The 18,713-nt window shown below is 34.3% G+C and overlaps 1 protein-coding gene and 1 pseudogene across 1 annotated transcript; both read right to left on the bottom strand.

The window, feature by feature from the left end:
- Positions 1–4,620: 4,620 nt before the first annotated feature.
- LOC120194129 lies at positions 4,621–10,210 on the bottom strand (annotated as a pseudogene).
- A 3,696-nt stretch (positions 10,211–13,906) lies between these two features.
- LOC120194392 (protein SUPPRESSOR OF K(+) TRANSPORT GROWTH DEFECT 1-like) lies at positions 13,907–18,713 on the bottom strand. The gene is made up of 8 exons (XM_039196703.1): positions 18,091–18,713; positions 17,003–17,108; positions 15,641–15,839; positions 15,225–15,293; positions 15,060–15,137; positions 14,816–14,914; positions 14,535–14,690; positions 13,907–14,287 (listed from the first exon to the last, which is right to left on the bottom strand). Exons 1-8 carry the CDS (start codon positions 18,572–18,574, stop codon positions 14,162–14,164), a joined length of 1,317 nt encoding a protein of 438 aa, XP_039052634.1. The 5' UTR covers positions 18,575–18,713; the 3' UTR covers positions 13,907–14,161.

Below are 18,713 nucleotides of genomic sequence, written 5' to 3'. Positions count from 1 at the left end.
TCAATGTAGTTCTCATTATATTTGGATTTATTCTACTCACAAAAGCATTCCATACTATCACACCATAAATATTAATTTTCTCCTATATAAAGGGAAATAAAATATCATAAACTAGTTCAATGAAAATAATGTTCTATTATTATTAATGATAAATATAATTTTAGACTAAACATCCATTAATGTTATTTCTCTAAGTAATCCTTTCTTAGTTTTTATTATTATTAATGATAAATATAATTTTATCCATTGTTGTTATTTCTTTATCTCCTTTATAATTTAAACTAATATTTTATTTAATTTTTTTTATTTTGTAAATAGTAAATGATTTTATTTATTTTTATATTTTGTTCTATTCTCATACATGAATGGATGCATAATTTTACACTAAATGCAAACTTATAAATTTTTTAGATGACATAACTAAATTATTAATAGAAAATATAAAAATAAATAAATTATATAAAAATTTAAAATTGTCATAAGGATGACCACCCCGTTAGTCTCCATCAATCCATCTGTGCTCCCATAACACCTTTTTTGTTTCTTATCTCAATGTTGGATTCAACCTATCTCTCTATATAACATTTATTTAGTTATTCTATTAATTTATCATTATTTTATATGCTCAAATTGAATATTAATATACCTTTACAATCATCAAATATAGACTAAGATTAAATTATAATAATGATAGAGTAGATCAAACACACATAAAATAGTATATCTTACCCTAATGTTAGATTACGAGAAGAGAAAGTGTAATCAATGCAATATAAACTATTTTACGAATATATTATAAAATTTTCTACAGTGAATATTTAAATATAATATACTAAAACGGGAACTGTTCAGGCTTCAATAATGGATCGTACCATATACATTATAAATGTAGAGAAAATAACTTATATATTATATAGCTAAATCTCACATGATCCAAACAGAAATTTTAATTCTTAATTAGGGCTGCTGATTAATATATTGTTACTATTAATTAATGGAGTTTAAAAAAGTTATTACTAAAAAATTACAAGAGACTATTAGGTGTGTAAATGATGGACCTAGACAGGGTCGTTCTCTCTAAAAAATTAAAATATCAAATATTTTAATTTTTTTATATATCTTTTATCAAAAATCTATTTATATTTTTAAAATTTTATAAGTTGAAGTTTGTGCCAAAAAAATTATAATTATATCAAGTTGCCAATTAACATATAAATGGGGAAGTTCACATGTAGGCCGGGTGTTATCTAAAAAAATAGTAACGAAATATCGTCGCTCACCATGAGGGGCTGGCGACGGCGGAGATGGTGGGCCGCCGCCATTTATTTGATTTCCTTTTTCCTTTGGCAAAGAGGTGCTAACATGCAAAGGCATAGATGAGCGATAAGCAAGGGTCTATACATCTTTTAAATATATTTAATTATTTATATTTATGCTATAAAATTATTGAACAAGTTTGATGTGATTTGGCTTAATAATATAAACACAAAAAATAATCAATATCAATATTTATTAAGATTATATTAATATATAAAACTTTTTAGTAAAATTTGTTAAAATAAATACAAAATTAAAGGCGTTTTCACTTTTTCATTTAAAATCGTTATTGATTATTGAAATCCATTAATTGATTGAGTGGTGAATAATATTATGTTATCCTGTTTTATGTGAATTTGAAACTTAATGTTTATGTTGAAAATATAATACTTCTTCACTTATTAAAAAAAATCATTATCGATTATTCATCTTTTACCGGAGAAACCTAAGTAACTTTTTATTAAGAAAATAAATTATCATTTTTACCTTGAAAATATTATGCCGCACACATGGTTTTGGTGGGTGAGTCTGGGGGTATTTAATAAGTTGAGCAGCTCGAATTCGACTATGTCAAAGCTCCATAAAAACTCGACTCAAACTCGAGCTTAACTCGAGACCTTAACAAGTTGAGTTGAGCAAAGTCCAACTCGACTCGGTAAATTCGCGAGCAGCTCGTTAATTTTTTATATAATTTTTAGTAGTTATCTTAAAATTTATTTTATACACTAAAAAAATCAAACATTATTTATTATTTTAATGTATTCGTAGATTGTTACTTTGCAGTTTAGACTTTAAAATTACTTCATACACTCTCTTGATAATTTTTTTGTTAAATTTATTAATTTATATTTATCTAAAGTTCTATATAATATTAGTAGATTTTACCTATAATTAATAAAATAAGGTAAAAATTTTAGTTGACTTAACAAAAAACGAGGCGAGCAATGAGCATCGAGCTTAATGAGTAAAGAGCTTAATGAGCAATGAGTCGAACAATAAGTTTTCTTAACGAGCATGAGTCGAGCAAAATTTTAATGAGCAACGAGTCGAGTCGAGTAACCAATTTTTTTATTGAGCACGAGTCAAGCACTGCCCAACTCGCGATTGACTCGTTCGATAAGCACCCCTAGGTGAGCCTCCCAATGAGGATTTTCTACATACACAATGACTCAAACCTAAGACTGTACTTAAGCGATATCAAGTTGCTTATTACTTGAACCAACTTCGAAGATTCTGTGCATTACTATTAGTCAAACTTTCAAATACCCCAAGAAGAGAACTTTTAAATAAAAATATAGCTTTAAAATTACGAGTTTCTCCACCCACTTGCATAGTACTTTATATTATATATATGTATGTGTGTGTATTATAATATACTCATTCGTAACGCTTCACAAGACTAAGTTACTTTTCTAAACATAATGTATATATATATATATAATGATTTAATTCTTAAATATATATTATTAGTTAGCCACAACGAAATGAATTTAATGAATTAAAAAATTAATCAATAATCACTTAGTCAAGCGTCTCAATCTAGACAATAAATTTTACGAAAGTTATTGTATTTTGATGTTGGTCATCATTTCTATTGGAATATTTTAATTTTCTTTGCAACTTTAGTTTTAGTTTTTTTTTTCTTTTGGGTGAATATTTTAATGGTTATTGTCTCTAAATTTTTCTCTATATTTTGATACGTTGTAATTTTAATTCATTCCATTATTAATAAAATACAATTGTCATTGTTTAAAAAAATACATATAAGGATTGGCATGAGACCCGAACCCGACGGGTTCCGACCCAATTGGGTCGGGTTTACGGTAAAAATATACTTGACCCGACCCGATCCAAAAAAATAATAATTTTGCATTATATATTTAAGGATAATTACAATATTATTCTTTTATATATTATTTTCTTTCAATTAAATCTTTATTTTTATTGAATAAAAATAATATTTTTAATAAATATATTAGTTCAGGTAGAGTTCGAATTTCATCTCAAAAAACTGAGTTGGGTTTAGGTGTCGGGTGAAAAATATATGTTTTTTTCGAGTTGGGTAGATAATTTATAATTTTTGGATCGGGTCGGATGGATAAAAAATCCGACTTGACCGACCCATGCCGATCCTTAAGTACATATTATAGTCTAATACCCTATCACGAACGGTACATTGTATCTCGTCTGTCAATTGTTTTTTTTTCTCATGTATCCTGTACATTTCAATTCTAGCTGAGGTTAGCAAATTTGTATTTATCCGTAAATTTCTTCAAACACATATATCTGCGTGTATCAACATCAGTACGTTTCACTTAAGAAAAACAGATCGTTTTTGAAAGTGAAATATCATAAGCTAACAGATATGAACGTGAAATACGACATATAAGATGTAGTAGGCTAAGTAAACTTGCACGTTTTAAACAAGTAAAATGAAAAGAAATAGTACGGATCAAAGTGGTAGAACTGTTCGTCCAAGGAATAATTTTCTTAACCAGCGTTGAGAGATATCATAGTTGCGGCCGTAGGGGTAACCATGTCGATCGATTTCTTTTATGGTCGATAGACTTCCGTAGTATATTTAGACACATATATATTAATAAAATAAAATTTTTGTATAGAATAAATACAAGTAAAATAAAAAAAAATTCAAAATTTATTACTAAGGAGTACATTCGCCACTGTAGACCCCGGTAACTACATTTCAGCGCCACCCCATCCTTTTTGCATATTTCTTGCAAAATTTTCCAATATATTTATTTTGAAATTGAAGTTAGTTATATGTTAATATGGTTTATAATTATACTTAATATCTCCATTTGTTTGATATTATTATTATATTTGTTTTATTTTAAAATTCCAACAAATATGCGTCATTTCAACTCATGTAATACGACGGGACGTTTGGATTAAGTCAATTTATCAATAGTTGCACTTCCTTCTTAATTACGTGTTCTTTATTCCTTCGAAGTTCCGGAAAACTTTACCCGTCTTAGATTAAATTATCAATTTGAAACAAAACATTGCGCCGTTTACTTTGATATATTGATGTTTGGTTTATGTCGTGTTCTTCAATTATCATTGCTTATTATACGGGATTAGCAATGGATTTCAACCACCATTTTATTCTATTTTCACTTTCGCCCGTTTGACATTAACCGGGACAATTTCAAGCTGCAAAGCAAATCAAATGATGAAAGGCAGAGGCGAAATTGATTAAAAATTCTCACAAACTTTAGGTCCCTTTTTACAGATTCATACATGTTAAGATTCTAATAACAGTAAGCTTCAATTAATTATTACAAGAGAATGATTTCGGTCAATGGTGTGCGACATGAATTTACTTTTAACTAATTCTAAAGTTACGTGATCCGGAAATGAAATGAAAACGAAAGATACATCGTTGGAGGCTACCCTAGCAATAAGCTGAAGATGCCAAAAATTAACTGTGCAGATCCCCTAATCTATGTTGATCACCCTTGGTTAGTATGCTATGCATTATTGAAGTTTTCACCATTCACTTATTGGAGCTGCGTTTCACTTGGATCGTTCGATAGGATGACCAAGTTTACCTGATCTGCTACCGATGCAGGGGGCTCCATTTTATCTGAAGCAGATTTCCAATCTTACGCGTTGCCACGATGGGAGTATCTGTTGATGGGGTATTCTCCGTTGGATCTATCGTGGGTTGAAATGAAGTCGGTGGAGATGGTGTTTTATGGTCTAGACTTTCATAATCTGAGAGAAGATCCAAGAACTCATCAAGTAAACGCTGAACTTTTCTATTGGATGCCATTGCAGGCAGAATGTCCACTCTTAAAAGTTTGTGCTTTCTCATTCCCTGCAAATATCCAATTTGGTTAAGACACAGATATTCAGTATATTCGACGCCCTAGATAAACAAACATCCAATCATGATGAAAAATTAGTTACACGATACGAGTATGACAAGTGAAAATATACGAATATGCCCAGTCTAGAAATGATTTGCAGTCGGAGAAGAACACGCCAGAAAGAAAATTAAAAAGCCATTCAGGTTATGTTCACCATAAATTGGAACCACAAGGATAAATGCGCTTTCTTTAACAATAAAATTGACAAAACAATAAAGTTAATTGGAAAACAGCTCAGGTAATTTATTTTCAGAGAAGCAACTCTCCAGAGATATTTCTAGAATATGATGAAAAAAATGCTGTAAAATAGATGGAGACAGTATGCAATGTTATAAGAGGTTGGAATAACAAGGCTTACAAGCACATAGGGATCCCAAGCAGGATTCTTGGAATCTGAAATCATCCCAGTTGGTGGTCCGAGAAAACTTTCACAGACTTCACGCAAACGAGACTCGTCTGCTTCTCTGCAGGAATAAATAGATAGCAATTTTATGGCTGCATTGCATATGCATTTTTCAGCTATTATCACTCATACATGCAGTTGGTCGGGGAGAGACAAACCTTGCAAGGAAGCGTACGTAAGAAAGAAGGCCATGGCGATATTCATTAGGGGATTTCAAAGCCAAAGATGATGCCAACTGAGCTTCTAAATGAGCACGTGTCTGCACTCCATCAGTTACCCTATTGCAAAACATGACAACTAGTAAAACTCTAGGACCAAATTGTCGAAGGAACTTTACGGAGACAAAAGTATAATTAAAATTCATTTCATTAACTTAGATAAGATGCCAAACAAAACTAGGTATCAAATCTTATATGGTTTCATGGTTTTAGGGTAAATATTAACAGTGACAAACCTGCTCCAGCCTAGCTTTCGGGCCAAATATTTCCATACATCCACCTGCAATGCAGCCAGCTCGCCAGTCTGACCTGAACCCAAACTCCAAGAACTAGAAAAGTTTGATGCAGGGAATCAGTCATCTGCAACCCTCAACCAACACATGAGACTCATGTCAAAGAGAAAAGCATGCCGTGTAGCCAAAACAAGCAGAGGATAAATAACTTTGCAGATCGAACTTTGATTGTGCCTGAAAAGAGACATAAAAGTCTCAGGTAATATGTCTAACATCCACATGAAAAAGACATCATAAGCCGTAAACCTACTACTACAAGATATAAGTCTTCCAGGATTATACAAAGACTCTTTAATATCGAGTACATGAACCTTTTGCTGATGAGCTAAGGCCCAAACTGATTAGAGAACCCAAAGAATCATGAAGGAGACACTTCTTATTGAAGAGATCCCATAAATACAAAGATCCTTTCCTTGTGACCAATAGCAATTTCCAGCTCTCATCACAATCTATAAAGGTTGCTGCAGATCCCATCATCAGGATAGGTAATGCACGTCTTCCACACTTTGTATAAACCTTCAAAAACATAAGAAAAAAAATGATTAAGGTACATTTGCTAAACAATTTATGAAATCTCACAGAAAAGATTTGCTAGGCATATCAAATACATGCAAGGCCCAAGTCTAAAACCCACCCTTGTAATTACTATGGTGAAATCCCTACACAAAACCTCATATAACAGCCCAAGTCCCCAACCCCAGAAAAATGGAAGGAAAAGAAAAGGTGGGAAGACCATGAACACAACGTAAGAGACCATGAACACAACGTAAGAGACCATGATACCACACAAGAAGATGAAAAATCTCACACCACCTTCACATACGAAAAGGAAAATACAAATCTTGTCTGTCTAGGATACAATGTTCTTGCTTACCTGTGGGCACCCATCTTCACGTCCCACAACCCAGAAGTTCGCATTTCCTGCTAAAACAGAAACTTTTCCAGAGATACGATCAGACCAAAGAGTTTGAGACCCATTTGTGCAAACAATTTCTGTTTCTTCCATCATACATGCATGTCCTACACCAGCAATGTCATTCAATGCATGCTCCCTAAGATGTGCTTCCAAGAAAACTGGAGTCACATCCTAGCCTTCTTTCTTGTCAAAAACCCCTAATTAAAAGAGACGTGGTAGAGGAAGCAGTGGATCTTGAAGGCTTCATGCTCCCAGAGTTGACACCTTGCTCTTGACCTGCAGAGACAGGAACTCTCTCAATAACCAGACTGTCAGTAACAGTTCCCCTGGAAGTGACCACAGATCACACAAGCTTCTACCAATGGTTCCCCTGACAGACGCTTCTATCAAACCACCACCAGTCGGAACTACACTGTTGTCCTTTTTTCTGTGATCGGAAGATGCAACCGGAAATCTACTGCAGGAGATTGAGCATTGCCACAAATATTTTCCTGCTGAAATGGCACACCGACTACTTCAGGAATGTTCCTATTTCTACCATCGGTGTGTCTGTGTTCTCTTTGTTTCACAGGACTAGAAATCCGAGCATAACTCTTTGCTTTATTTAATCCATTACTAGCAGCAGGTCCGTTCTTCTTCACATTATCATTCTGAGGCTCAGCAAATTTGTTTGTCACTCCCAACTCAACAGAAGGTTTTGCAGGTATCTGATTCAGCTGAACATCCAAAGCTACTTTTTTACTAGTACTTTGCTTGGCTGAAGCAACTTCAAGCAATAATTGTGCTGGGCTCTCCGACAAATTAGCTTGTTGACCTCTAATGTCACCATAGTGACTTCTCTTTAATTCATCAAGTTCAGCATCACTTAGCCTGTGGCCAAGTTCTTTTGCTTCAAAATGGAAAGTAGTCACTGTCCCATCCAATGAACAAGCAAAGAGAGAATAACCATCAGAGCTCCTGTTTATGAAAAGAGGTACTATTGAGAGATACAGAAAAAATGGCACAAAAGAATAGCAAACAAATGTGTGAATAAATAAAAAAACTATATACCATTTACTAAAGTGAAAACTTTACCAGGATAAATCTACAACACTTTGGCCAAAGAAATGTTTGGCTACAAAGAGAGGTCGAGGACTTGCAGTTGTCCACACAGTTATAGTGCGGTCCTGGCTTCCAATAGCAATAACATTATATGGCTGTGATTCATTACCCCCGATCTTAGCAGCTCCACTTGCCCAGACAACAGGTGCAGGAGCTTTCACTTCCTGTGAATTGGCAAAATTCCTTCTGAATATTGAGTGATTAAATTTCACTACAATAATCGGGGCATTGTGACCTAAGAAGTCAAATGTGGCAGCCCATTCCCCTCTCTCTAGAACAGGTGCAGAATGCCTTGGCTTTTGGTAACCATGGGTGATAGTTATGAAATGGCCACAAGGTGAACATCCAAGCCGCCTGAAAAAGTTGATCCCAGCTGAAAAGAACATATTTCCATCAGAAAATGAAAGAGTTCAAGAAAAAAGAAATTTCCACCACCCGGATTAACATACAGATTTTGCCCAATGGCCCTCTGTTATATGAGCAAGACTCCAGTCACTTGTTCGCCATATTATGACTGTCTTGTCATCAGACTGACTTGCTATGAACGACCCAATGGGATCCCAGGTAACTCCTTTAACGAGACTATAATGACCCCTCAGCACCGCTGTGCAGATGCCATTGCTCATATTCCATATATGGACGGTGTTGTCCAAACTGCCACTAGCCAATATTGAGTCATCAGGAGACCAATTAAGATCCACCTACTTCAAACGAGAATAAATGGAGCTTCCAAGTCAGAAGATAGACAGTGCTTATAAGAAATCACTACAATAAATTAAGGGGCTGCATACAACGTTACAGTAGGGAATTTCAACCATCTATCCTTATTCTAACTAATCACCAAAACAAACACAAACTTAAAGGTACAGCATTAGAAATCACCAAAACAAAAAGATTCTGCAGAAACTGAATTTCTAGGTAAGATATGATGCTTTTTTCAAAGAATGAAAAATCAATCAATATGCAGCAGAATAAAACTAACTACAAGATAGAAATTAGAGAGTTGAGTTCTTATCGCTGGTAAAATGTCCTAACATTAAGAGCATTATGATTACCACATCTGCAGTGTGTCCCCCAAGTGTCATTGCAACTTTCCAATTTCAACATCAGGAGGCTCTCCACTGCCGAATTCAGTGACTCCAGAACCAGGCTTTCTCTCATGAATTAGAATTACTTGATCATCGGACCCGGATGCAAAGTAACGTCCATGCTTAGCCCACCTAACACAGTTAACAGACCCAAAGTGATCACGCAAGGTTGCAAGAAGTCTTTGTGTAGATTCATCGTTTTCCAAGTCCCTACCAACATATTCGAACCTGCATTTTTCAGCCGATATAAAAACAGTGAAATTTAAAGAACTAAAAAGTAACAAACGATCTAACGCACGAATGGAAGATTCTATTTGTCGGCAAACTTAGATAACCCCTGCTCATATCATTGTAGGATATAAATGCTAACTCTGCAACAATGATCACCTCTAGCAGTAGAAACCCAAAGACGAACGAGATATGTAAGTGCCAAGAAGGGAAGTTTTACCTTGTGGTCACCTCCGCCAGGCTGAACATCAACGGAGAGTATCTGCATTCCCTCATGCCTAACCCAACTTGGTTTTTCAGCGATCATCTCTCTCTCCTTTGGCTACTTCACATAATCCTCTCAGTTTCGGCTTCTGGTTACATTATGTTTGGATAAAACTCGGGCAAATACTAGTAAAGTTCATAGCGTTCCGACGAGGGAAAAGAACCAACCAGCAGCTAAGAACGAAAATTGAATATAATGGCTCTTGGCACATAAAACGTATAAACATTTAAAAAATACAATAACGGAAAATGATCAAAATCCAGAAAAAGACGCTCTACCTTGTATTATGGAGAACCCAGAAAGGAAAATAAGAAAATCTAGGGGTTTGGAGTGCTTTAGAAGCGAAGAAGCAAGGGTCCAGGTATAGGTAATGGTACGAGAAAACATAGACGATTTTTTTTAACAAAAAGAAAGAAAGAAAAGGTTTTTCACCGAATATAATTCTAAAACTTAACTAAAAGAATGCTAATAAAAGGGGGTTTTTTTTTTTTTGTAAGAAGAAAAGCCCTAGTTCGATTACAAAGGAGGTAAGAGAGACCAAGAGATCTACAAGTAAAAGGATATAACTTGTTTTTTCACGAAAAAAAAAAACTACTCTTTTTCTTTGTAAGCCTTGTGTGAGACTAAAGACTGCAAAAGAACTTTATTAAAATTTCAAAGATAAAGGAACAAGAGTTTATAATTTATGAAATAGATTAACTCTAACAAATATTGGTTCACGAAATTCTTTTAAATCATAATTTCAAATAAAAGTTTTAACTTTAAATCCCAACAATTATATTTACTTTTCCAAACCACATTATTTTATATGGAATTATAAGATTGATAAAATTGGTGATAATTAAAACAACATATGTTTTACAAATCAAATTCAATCATCATGAGAAAAATATGTTAAATTTATTAATATTGATATCAAGATGATCACCGTCTGTAGTATGATGAATCCCCATTAGGTAAACGCCACACCACGTAGTTAATTAGATAGTTTATGTAATAAGACAAATCATTTACACGTATACATTTTGTGACCAAATATCAAATCCCATAGATATTAGGTAAACATCCAGTTTTTATTTTGGAGAATACGATAATTGTGGCTGGAATTCGTCGACGAGTTTCTTCATATTAAAAAAAATAGTCATTGGTCAACAACAACGGTCACTTGGCAACATTCAATATGAAACTCGTCACCTTCCGCTGAATTTTTGAAAATTTTAGTCGTTTATAGCCGTTGAAATTGGGGCAATAAATAAGGTTAGAGGTTTAGTTTTTTCATCATCCATTGTTACAAAAAAAAAAAGAGAAAATTCTTACTTTCTAAAAAAAACCCCTAAAAATGGCTTACTAATAAGAAATGTTACGCCTTAATAATATTCATATTTCGTCGATCGAACTCCGTCCGAAAGAAGAAGAAATATCCGTCAACGCAGAATGACATCGAGAGATCCGCGTCAGCGGATGATGATATATCTTCAGCAATTCAGTCTATATTCGCCACATTTGTATGTGGCTTTAAGGTGAATCTGAAGTTGATTTCAGCTTTAATTGAATGTTGGAGATCTGAGACGCACACTCTCCATTTCTCAAGTGACGAAGCGACGATTACTTGGAAGATGTCGCTTACAAATTCAGTGTTCATGTGAATGGTGTCGTCGTCGTGAGGCAGAACGATTACAACCCCATGAGTATTATCTACGAAGTTTTAGAAAGGTTACCACCATCTGAGGTCTTAGACGGGTATCGGATATGGATGATGTGGTTGGAGTTGACGGGCGACTCTACCGAGAAAGAGGTTATTTTTGCATCACAATCATATCTTCTCCAACTGATTGGAGGGGTATTATTACCAGATAAATCTGGTAAATTGGCGCACACTAAATATCTGCCTATATTAAATAATTTCGCTAAGTGTTGTAATACTAGTTGGGGCTAAACGATTTTAGCATTTTTGTACCAGGAGCTTTGCAAGGCTGCAATCGTCTAGAGGGGTCAAAAGTCGATGTAGCAGACGGTCTAATATTGCTTCAATTTTGGGCTAGGTATTAGTTCCCCTTTTTTACACCAATTACATCAGTTCTGGTTGAGTTTCATTTGACTATAAGGTAATTTTTAATATATTTTTATCTATTTTTTATTTTTTATTTTTATATTTTTTTAGATAACACCATAAAATAACTAAGACGAAGTTGTTAGGTGCTACTAAAAAAGATATACGGATGAGGATCGACATCGTCGGTCGACATACGGTAAATATTAGTTCTTTTATTAATTTTGTTGAAGTTGTTTAACTTTATATATACTAACTTTTATAATTAATATTGGCAATTTTCTTGGCTTCCGTATTGTGACGAAGAAATATGTCGGTTATTGCCACGGAAATTTTTTTGATGGGTTTGATTTATGATGTACTGTGACAGTTTTATTACAGTTTACTATTGTTGAGATGCATGCCGCTAATAGAGTGTTGCGACAGTTTACGTCTCATCAACCGATTCATATTCAAATATGGGATATGGACGTGCTCCATAAAATTGATACGCGTGGGAAACATATCGAAAATTAGACGAGGAAGCACACTTACTACATTGAGCAATGGAATCAACATCACCTATTAGTCCCCTCGCGTTACGAGATTACATAGATCAACCTAAATTTTGATCATTCTCCCTATCTTTGAAATTACGAAGCAAATGGGAAACCATTTCTCACGAAACTGAAACAGGTGGGAGAATGGGAACAACACAAGGAGATTTGCCAAGTCGAAGAAATTATCGTCATCTTCTTCTTTTGGTTATGCATCTCAAGTTAGTTTCTGTTTATATCCTCCATATTATACTTCAACTGAGACTCAATCGACTTGGATTGGAGGTTCATGGGATGCACCGTAACACATTTAAGCATCTTTCTACAGAACATGCGGATGAAAGTGATGAGATCATATCATATATGGTGAACAACATAGCTAAGTCGAATCAGTAACGACAATGATGGCATCAAATACCATAACTCCATCACCCTATTTCGAAGGTTGATCTCAGGATGTGTTAAGTACACCTCCTTTTGAACAACCAAACGAAGATGAAGACGATGACGACGATCAAGCTCAACAACCCCGACGTACTAGACAAGCCTAGCACCATTATCATTTGACCACTCATCGACATCTTCAAGAATTTAAAAAATATAAATAATTTTTATTATGTACTTATTAGTTTGTAAATAAATTTTTTTAATAAAATTATTAATTTACTTTTTAATTACTTTTTTTAAAAAAAATAATTCAGCAAAACTCATCACCTAGTTAACCATTAACAATGACCTTTGTTGTTGTTTGTTGACCAACTATTATAAACGACTACCTTTTTTGAATTCGAAAGAACCCATCACCTCGATATGACAAGTTTCAGTCATTTTTTTATTTTAAAAATTTAAAAGTTTTACTTTTTAATTACTTTTTTAAAAAAATAATTCAGCAAAACTCATCACCTAGTTAACCATTACAATGACCTTTGTTGTTGTTTGTTGACCAACTATTATAAACGACTACCTTTTTTGAATTCGAAAGAACCCATCACCTCGATATGACAAGTTTCAGTCATTTTTTTATTTTAAAAATTTAAAAGTTTTATAATTTAAAAAAAAAATTAAATGAGACTCGACACCTCGAATATTTTTTTAAAAAATTAATGACCCCCGTGAGGCCCACTTATCCGGGTCTATTAAAAAAATATTTTTGGTACTTTAGCAATTATCGTAGTCTTCAAAATAAAAAATCGAGTGCCCTAATGAGCTAAATAAAAAAAAACTCAGTAGCTGTAATGGGCCAAAAAAACCCAATAGGGCTTTTATGAACCAATATGGTATTCATCAGAAAATAGGCCCTTTGGCATCTTCAAAAGTGAAATAACTGCACAATCCAAAGAAATATTGTGTTAAATTTCATATCATACGAATATAATAAAATAATCAAATTTACCCATATCCAGTACCCCGCCCCCTAACCCACACTATAAAATAAATAAACAAGCATTCAAAAAAAAATAAACAAATAACTTCCCTACTTTCTTTCCCCATCCAGCTAACCGGTAGGCAGCAATGGCCGACGCTTCAAATGATACCTGAAAGTTCAACAGCATTTGAAAACCACGTGCCATCATTAGGTGAAAATAGGCAACTTATACTCAAGTGTTTGAAGCCAAATTTTTCAGAGTAACGTTTCTTTACACAGTAAAAAAAGATGAGCAATGAACTGAGTGCCGAAACGTTCTTTGCATCTGAATACAGAGAAGGGAAGTTAAGTTACCTTCCCTGCTTGACCAAGCTAAATAGAAACAATTCCTTGGATGGATGATCCAGCGGTTATTAATAAAATACAAATTACAGTGATCGCACTCACAACCGGAGAGTAGATCAACGTGACGTATTCATCAAAGCCATCACCCCTCTTCTCCAAACTCGTTTGTAAATCTTTCATGGACCTCCAGATCATATTTGCTCACGGTTGGCTTCTGTCTTGCAAGCACCTTATCAAAATCTGATCTCGAAATAGGAGGTGGAAGGATCTGCAGGATCATTAATCAATAAAAACGATCAATCATTCATTAAATGATATATTTATTGCATGACATAATACTCATTACAATTCCAGTGTTTTTTTTCCCGAAATACCCTATAGAAATTGTTTCTTTATTTTGATTTTCCTTTCCATGTAAAGAAAAAAAAATGGTGAATTTCAAAAGTAAATAGGAAACAATGAGACCCAAGCGTAAGAAGAATTTGTAAACACAGCTTCTCGAGCAAACTCCATACCTGTGCTGCAAGTCCTTTGCTTGCCAATTCCTGCATTGTAATTTGGACAGCACCTGGTTGTTTTGGTCCACATGGCATCCACATGTCATTAGGAGTCTTGTAGAAAAACATCGCATCTTGGGTTTTACGAACAGGTTCAAAAAGAACATCCTTAACCTGTCAAGACAAAGCACAAGTGAGTTAATATTAACCATTCATATTAAGATCCAGTTTTAAGAGAATTTGGCGAAAGGAGAATAAGAAAAAAAGAGTTAAGCATCTGCCATAGATTTTGCACTTACACAAACAGATATATCTGACCCTGAAAATCCCTCTGTTCGTCGAGCTAAGCTTTCAAAATCACTTTCAGTCAAGTTGTGAGGAGTATCACCTAAATGCACCTGTTTCAATTTATTGTACCAAAGCAAGGAAACCATGTTAAAGATACAAAAGTAAATGAATGATTTTATAGTGAAAAGGAAGTCAAAACAAGAAAACAACCAAGCATTTTTCTTTCTTTTTTCTTATTATTATGAGGTCTAGTACCTTGAACATATGTTGTCGAGCCTTCAGATCAGGGAGAGGAATGTAAATACGCTTATCAAAACGGCGGCGGCGGATGGCCTAAAGAACAATTGATTAACAAAAGAAATCCATCTCAGCCGATTCAAGATGAATATATACAAAATATATGCTGATATTATCTTTCACCTGATCAAGTGCATACGGAGTATTCGTTGCTGCAAGCACTAGGACTTTCTGATCATTATTTCCGACACCCTAAAGCATAGAAATAACAATGTATAAATTTCATCCAATAAGCTTGAAAACTTGTAATGAAACAAATATCTACTTGTCAAGTGCATAGGAAAAAGTTCTTTGGACTAGAAAAAAAACTTTAGTAGAAAAACCCTTTTGGAGCTAGTATTAAATATTTATGAACGGCAAACAAGCCTTTTGGTGAACTTAAAAATTGAAGACCAAAGAATTTACACCAAATCCTGAAGATAAAAATGAAAACTGTTTGGAGATTGTAAGAACATAATTCATGTGAAAATAATATCTTGAAGAACCTTGGACAAAGCAATCTTAAATTATTCTTAGCACATTCACCCGCTAACAAATACCTGCATCTGCACAAGAAGTTCAGTTTTGATTCGTCTTGATGCTTCGCTCTCGTTGCCCTCACCTCGTTGACCACACAAGGAATCTATTTCATCAACGAATATGATGGAAGGAGCACTATCACGAGCCATCTGGAAAAGGTTTGAAACCAGCTTTTCACTTTCTCCCATCCACTTTGACACAAGGTCTGACGAAGAAACACTAGCAGAGAAAGAAGGGTAAAAAAGGATTAAATTTCAAAAGCAAAACAAACAGAAACCTAGCAAACATGCACATATATAGAACAGATGTATATAGAAAATTAACTACCACAAAAAACGTTAGAGAATATAATTAAATGTTACTCAAAAAGGTAAAGTTATTATTATACATGAATGGATTCTGCTACCCTTAGGGCATTCTTTAAGGTTAGTTAATATTCTATTTATAGTGATAGATAGTGTTAGTTGACAGTTAACATGGTTCTCTATGCATCAAAAGAAAATATTGCCTAATATGGTAACCTTAAACGGTAATAATAGGGATATTGTTAGCAAAATCTTATATTATAATCAATAATATTATCAAATAAAAGCCTCGGTTTACAAAATCAAAACCAAACACAATTATCATGTCTTTATAGCAGAAGGAGGCTACAAGATAACAAAATTTAAGACCAATTGTTAAACACAAGAAAAACTGATAAATATCAAGTCTTTATAAGCAACAAAAAGTGTCAGTATAAGACATTAAATTAAGAGCAAGTATGAGAAGAATTCACAGGTGTTAACTACATGCCTAACTCAATGACACAGAAAATGCACAACTACTAACATATCTTCGAGGTTACATACTTACATTAGATTTCCCAACAACCATCCTTACTCCCAAATATAAATAGTTTTACAGGGAATCACTAATCGCACAAGGCATCTTTTTAAAACGCCCATATCCTCAAGACCTTCACAACAATGGAAGTTATACATTGTAATTGTATGGTTATAATAACTGTGCAAGACAAAGCCCATTCCTGAAGCACACGCTGAATATCATTGTTATCTCAATCATTACATCTATTTTTGTTGTCCTTCAAATAACTAATATTACTACTTGATGTGGTAAACTTTTGAAGTAATCTACCAATGTCGTCATTTTATTGGACTCGGTACTGGCAATTAAAATTAACAAAAGAAAGTTTCTATAGTAGGAGAAAGTAAATTAAGGTAAGTGAAAGACATAGCACTCCAAAAATCTCAGCAAAAGCAAATTTGGGCTTTATTTGTGCTTGAAAACCTCACTAGAAAAAATCTTAGCAGAAACAAAATTAGGATTTATCCGTGAGTTGTTTTTATGTGCAGGTGAAGAGGCTAAATGAATTGGTTTACCTGAAAAATGTAGAGTCTGCTTCAGTAGCAACAGCCTTGGCTAAGTATGACTTCCCAGTCCCAGGTGGCCCGTACAAAAGAAAAGCTCTCCATGGCCTTCTCTTTCCTAAAAGTAGAACAAGTAAAGTAATGTTGAAATGATAATCAATATAAACATTGGAAAAGCAGCTAAAAAGGGAATGTAGATTAGGTTCAGCTAAAAGAAGGTGGAGTCTTTATTGTTGCAAACAACTGTTTCTAAATTGACAATAACAGAGCCAGCGAGCAGATCGTAGTAAACATGATACCAGATGCTGTTCCTCAAATTTAAGTTTTGCAAGAATTTGAGCATTAAGATAATGATGATAAGTAGAGTTACTGAGATTAACAAGTACGATCAACAAAATTTAATAATCAGCTTAGATTGCAACAAAATTAGGGCCCGCCCATTAGGACAATCACCTTAAACTAACAAGCATGATTATCTTAACAACACCAACACTAAAATCATATCTTTATCATTAAAGTCCTTCCAATTTAAAGAGTCCCCTGCCCTGCACCATAGTTCTTCACTGGTAACACTCGACAAAATGAAAAAAAGGTTATCTTTAAGTCGCTAATTGAAGATACTAGCATCAGGTTAAAATTTCAGACCGTGTGCCTCTGGTTAACAACTAGTAACTTGAAGAGGCAACATCAATATTACCTTCTTTTCAATAACTTTGCATCGAGTAGCAGAAAGTGTTACCCGAGAAAAACAAAGGTGCACTCTTAGGGGCTGGGGACTCCTTTCTAAATAGTGTCACAGGTGAGATCGAATAAAATTCTAAACAGTCCCATAATCAACATTCACCCATTTTACTATTCACTGCGAATAGTTAAAATCAAACAAAACGCATTTATAGCTTAAAACTACAAATCATTAGAAGCAAAACCTATAAAGAAAAACCTACAAATCGATTAAATCATTGATGATTCAACAATAAAAAATTGGCCCCTTTCATTATCAACGAGAAATTATCAAAATCCAGCTAAAGCCACGAATTATATAGACATATACATGAAATCAGCCTCGAAAAGGCAATAACGAAAAGAGAAAAATAACTAACCAGTAAAAAATTGAGGAAACTTGACCGGCAAAATAACAGCTTCTTGCAAAGCCTGCTTAGCGCTTTCTAACCCAGCCACATCATTCCACTTAACATTAGGTTTTTCCCTAATAATAGCCGAATTAAGCCCAGCTTTCAGTTTGGCCTGTTCCGGATCCTCCCCATCACCGCCTTCACCTCCGCCATTACTATTCTTGGGCTTACTTTTGGGGCGCGTGGCAACAGCAGCGTCCCCATTAGAAGCCGGTCCTGGCCCACCTTCATCAAGAACGGTACGGATCTCCTCGGCACGGCGTAAATACTCGGTGAATTTCTGGGTGATTGCTTCTCTGATTTTGGGGTTCTTCTCGTATTTCAAATGGGTCTTGAAATACTCGAGTGCGTTCATGTATAAGGGGAACGCTTTGCTGTAGTTGCCAGCAGTGTCTTCCTGTACCGCTTGCTTCACGTACTCAATCGCTTGTTCTTTGAAATTGCTATACATATTTTTGCCCAAGTTTTATTCTTTTTCAATGAAATTGCATATGATCGATTGAAGATTGATTTTCTTTTCCAAACGGGTTTTTGGAGAATTTGAGATTTAGAAAAACCAGAGATCAAACAATAGAGTAGGGAAGGCGGAA

Source organism: Hibiscus syriacus, unplaced genomic scaffold (assembly GCF_006381635.1).
Source record: "Hibiscus syriacus cultivar Baekdansim isolate YM2019G1 unplaced genomic scaffold, ASM638163v2 tig00116997_pilon, whole genome shotgun sequence".
Classification (NCBI taxonomy): Eukaryota; Viridiplantae; Streptophyta; class Magnoliopsida; order Malvales; family Malvaceae; genus Hibiscus; species Hibiscus syriacus.
Note: the sequence above shows the minus strand (reverse complement) of the source record. Positions and strands in the feature narration are given on the sequence as shown.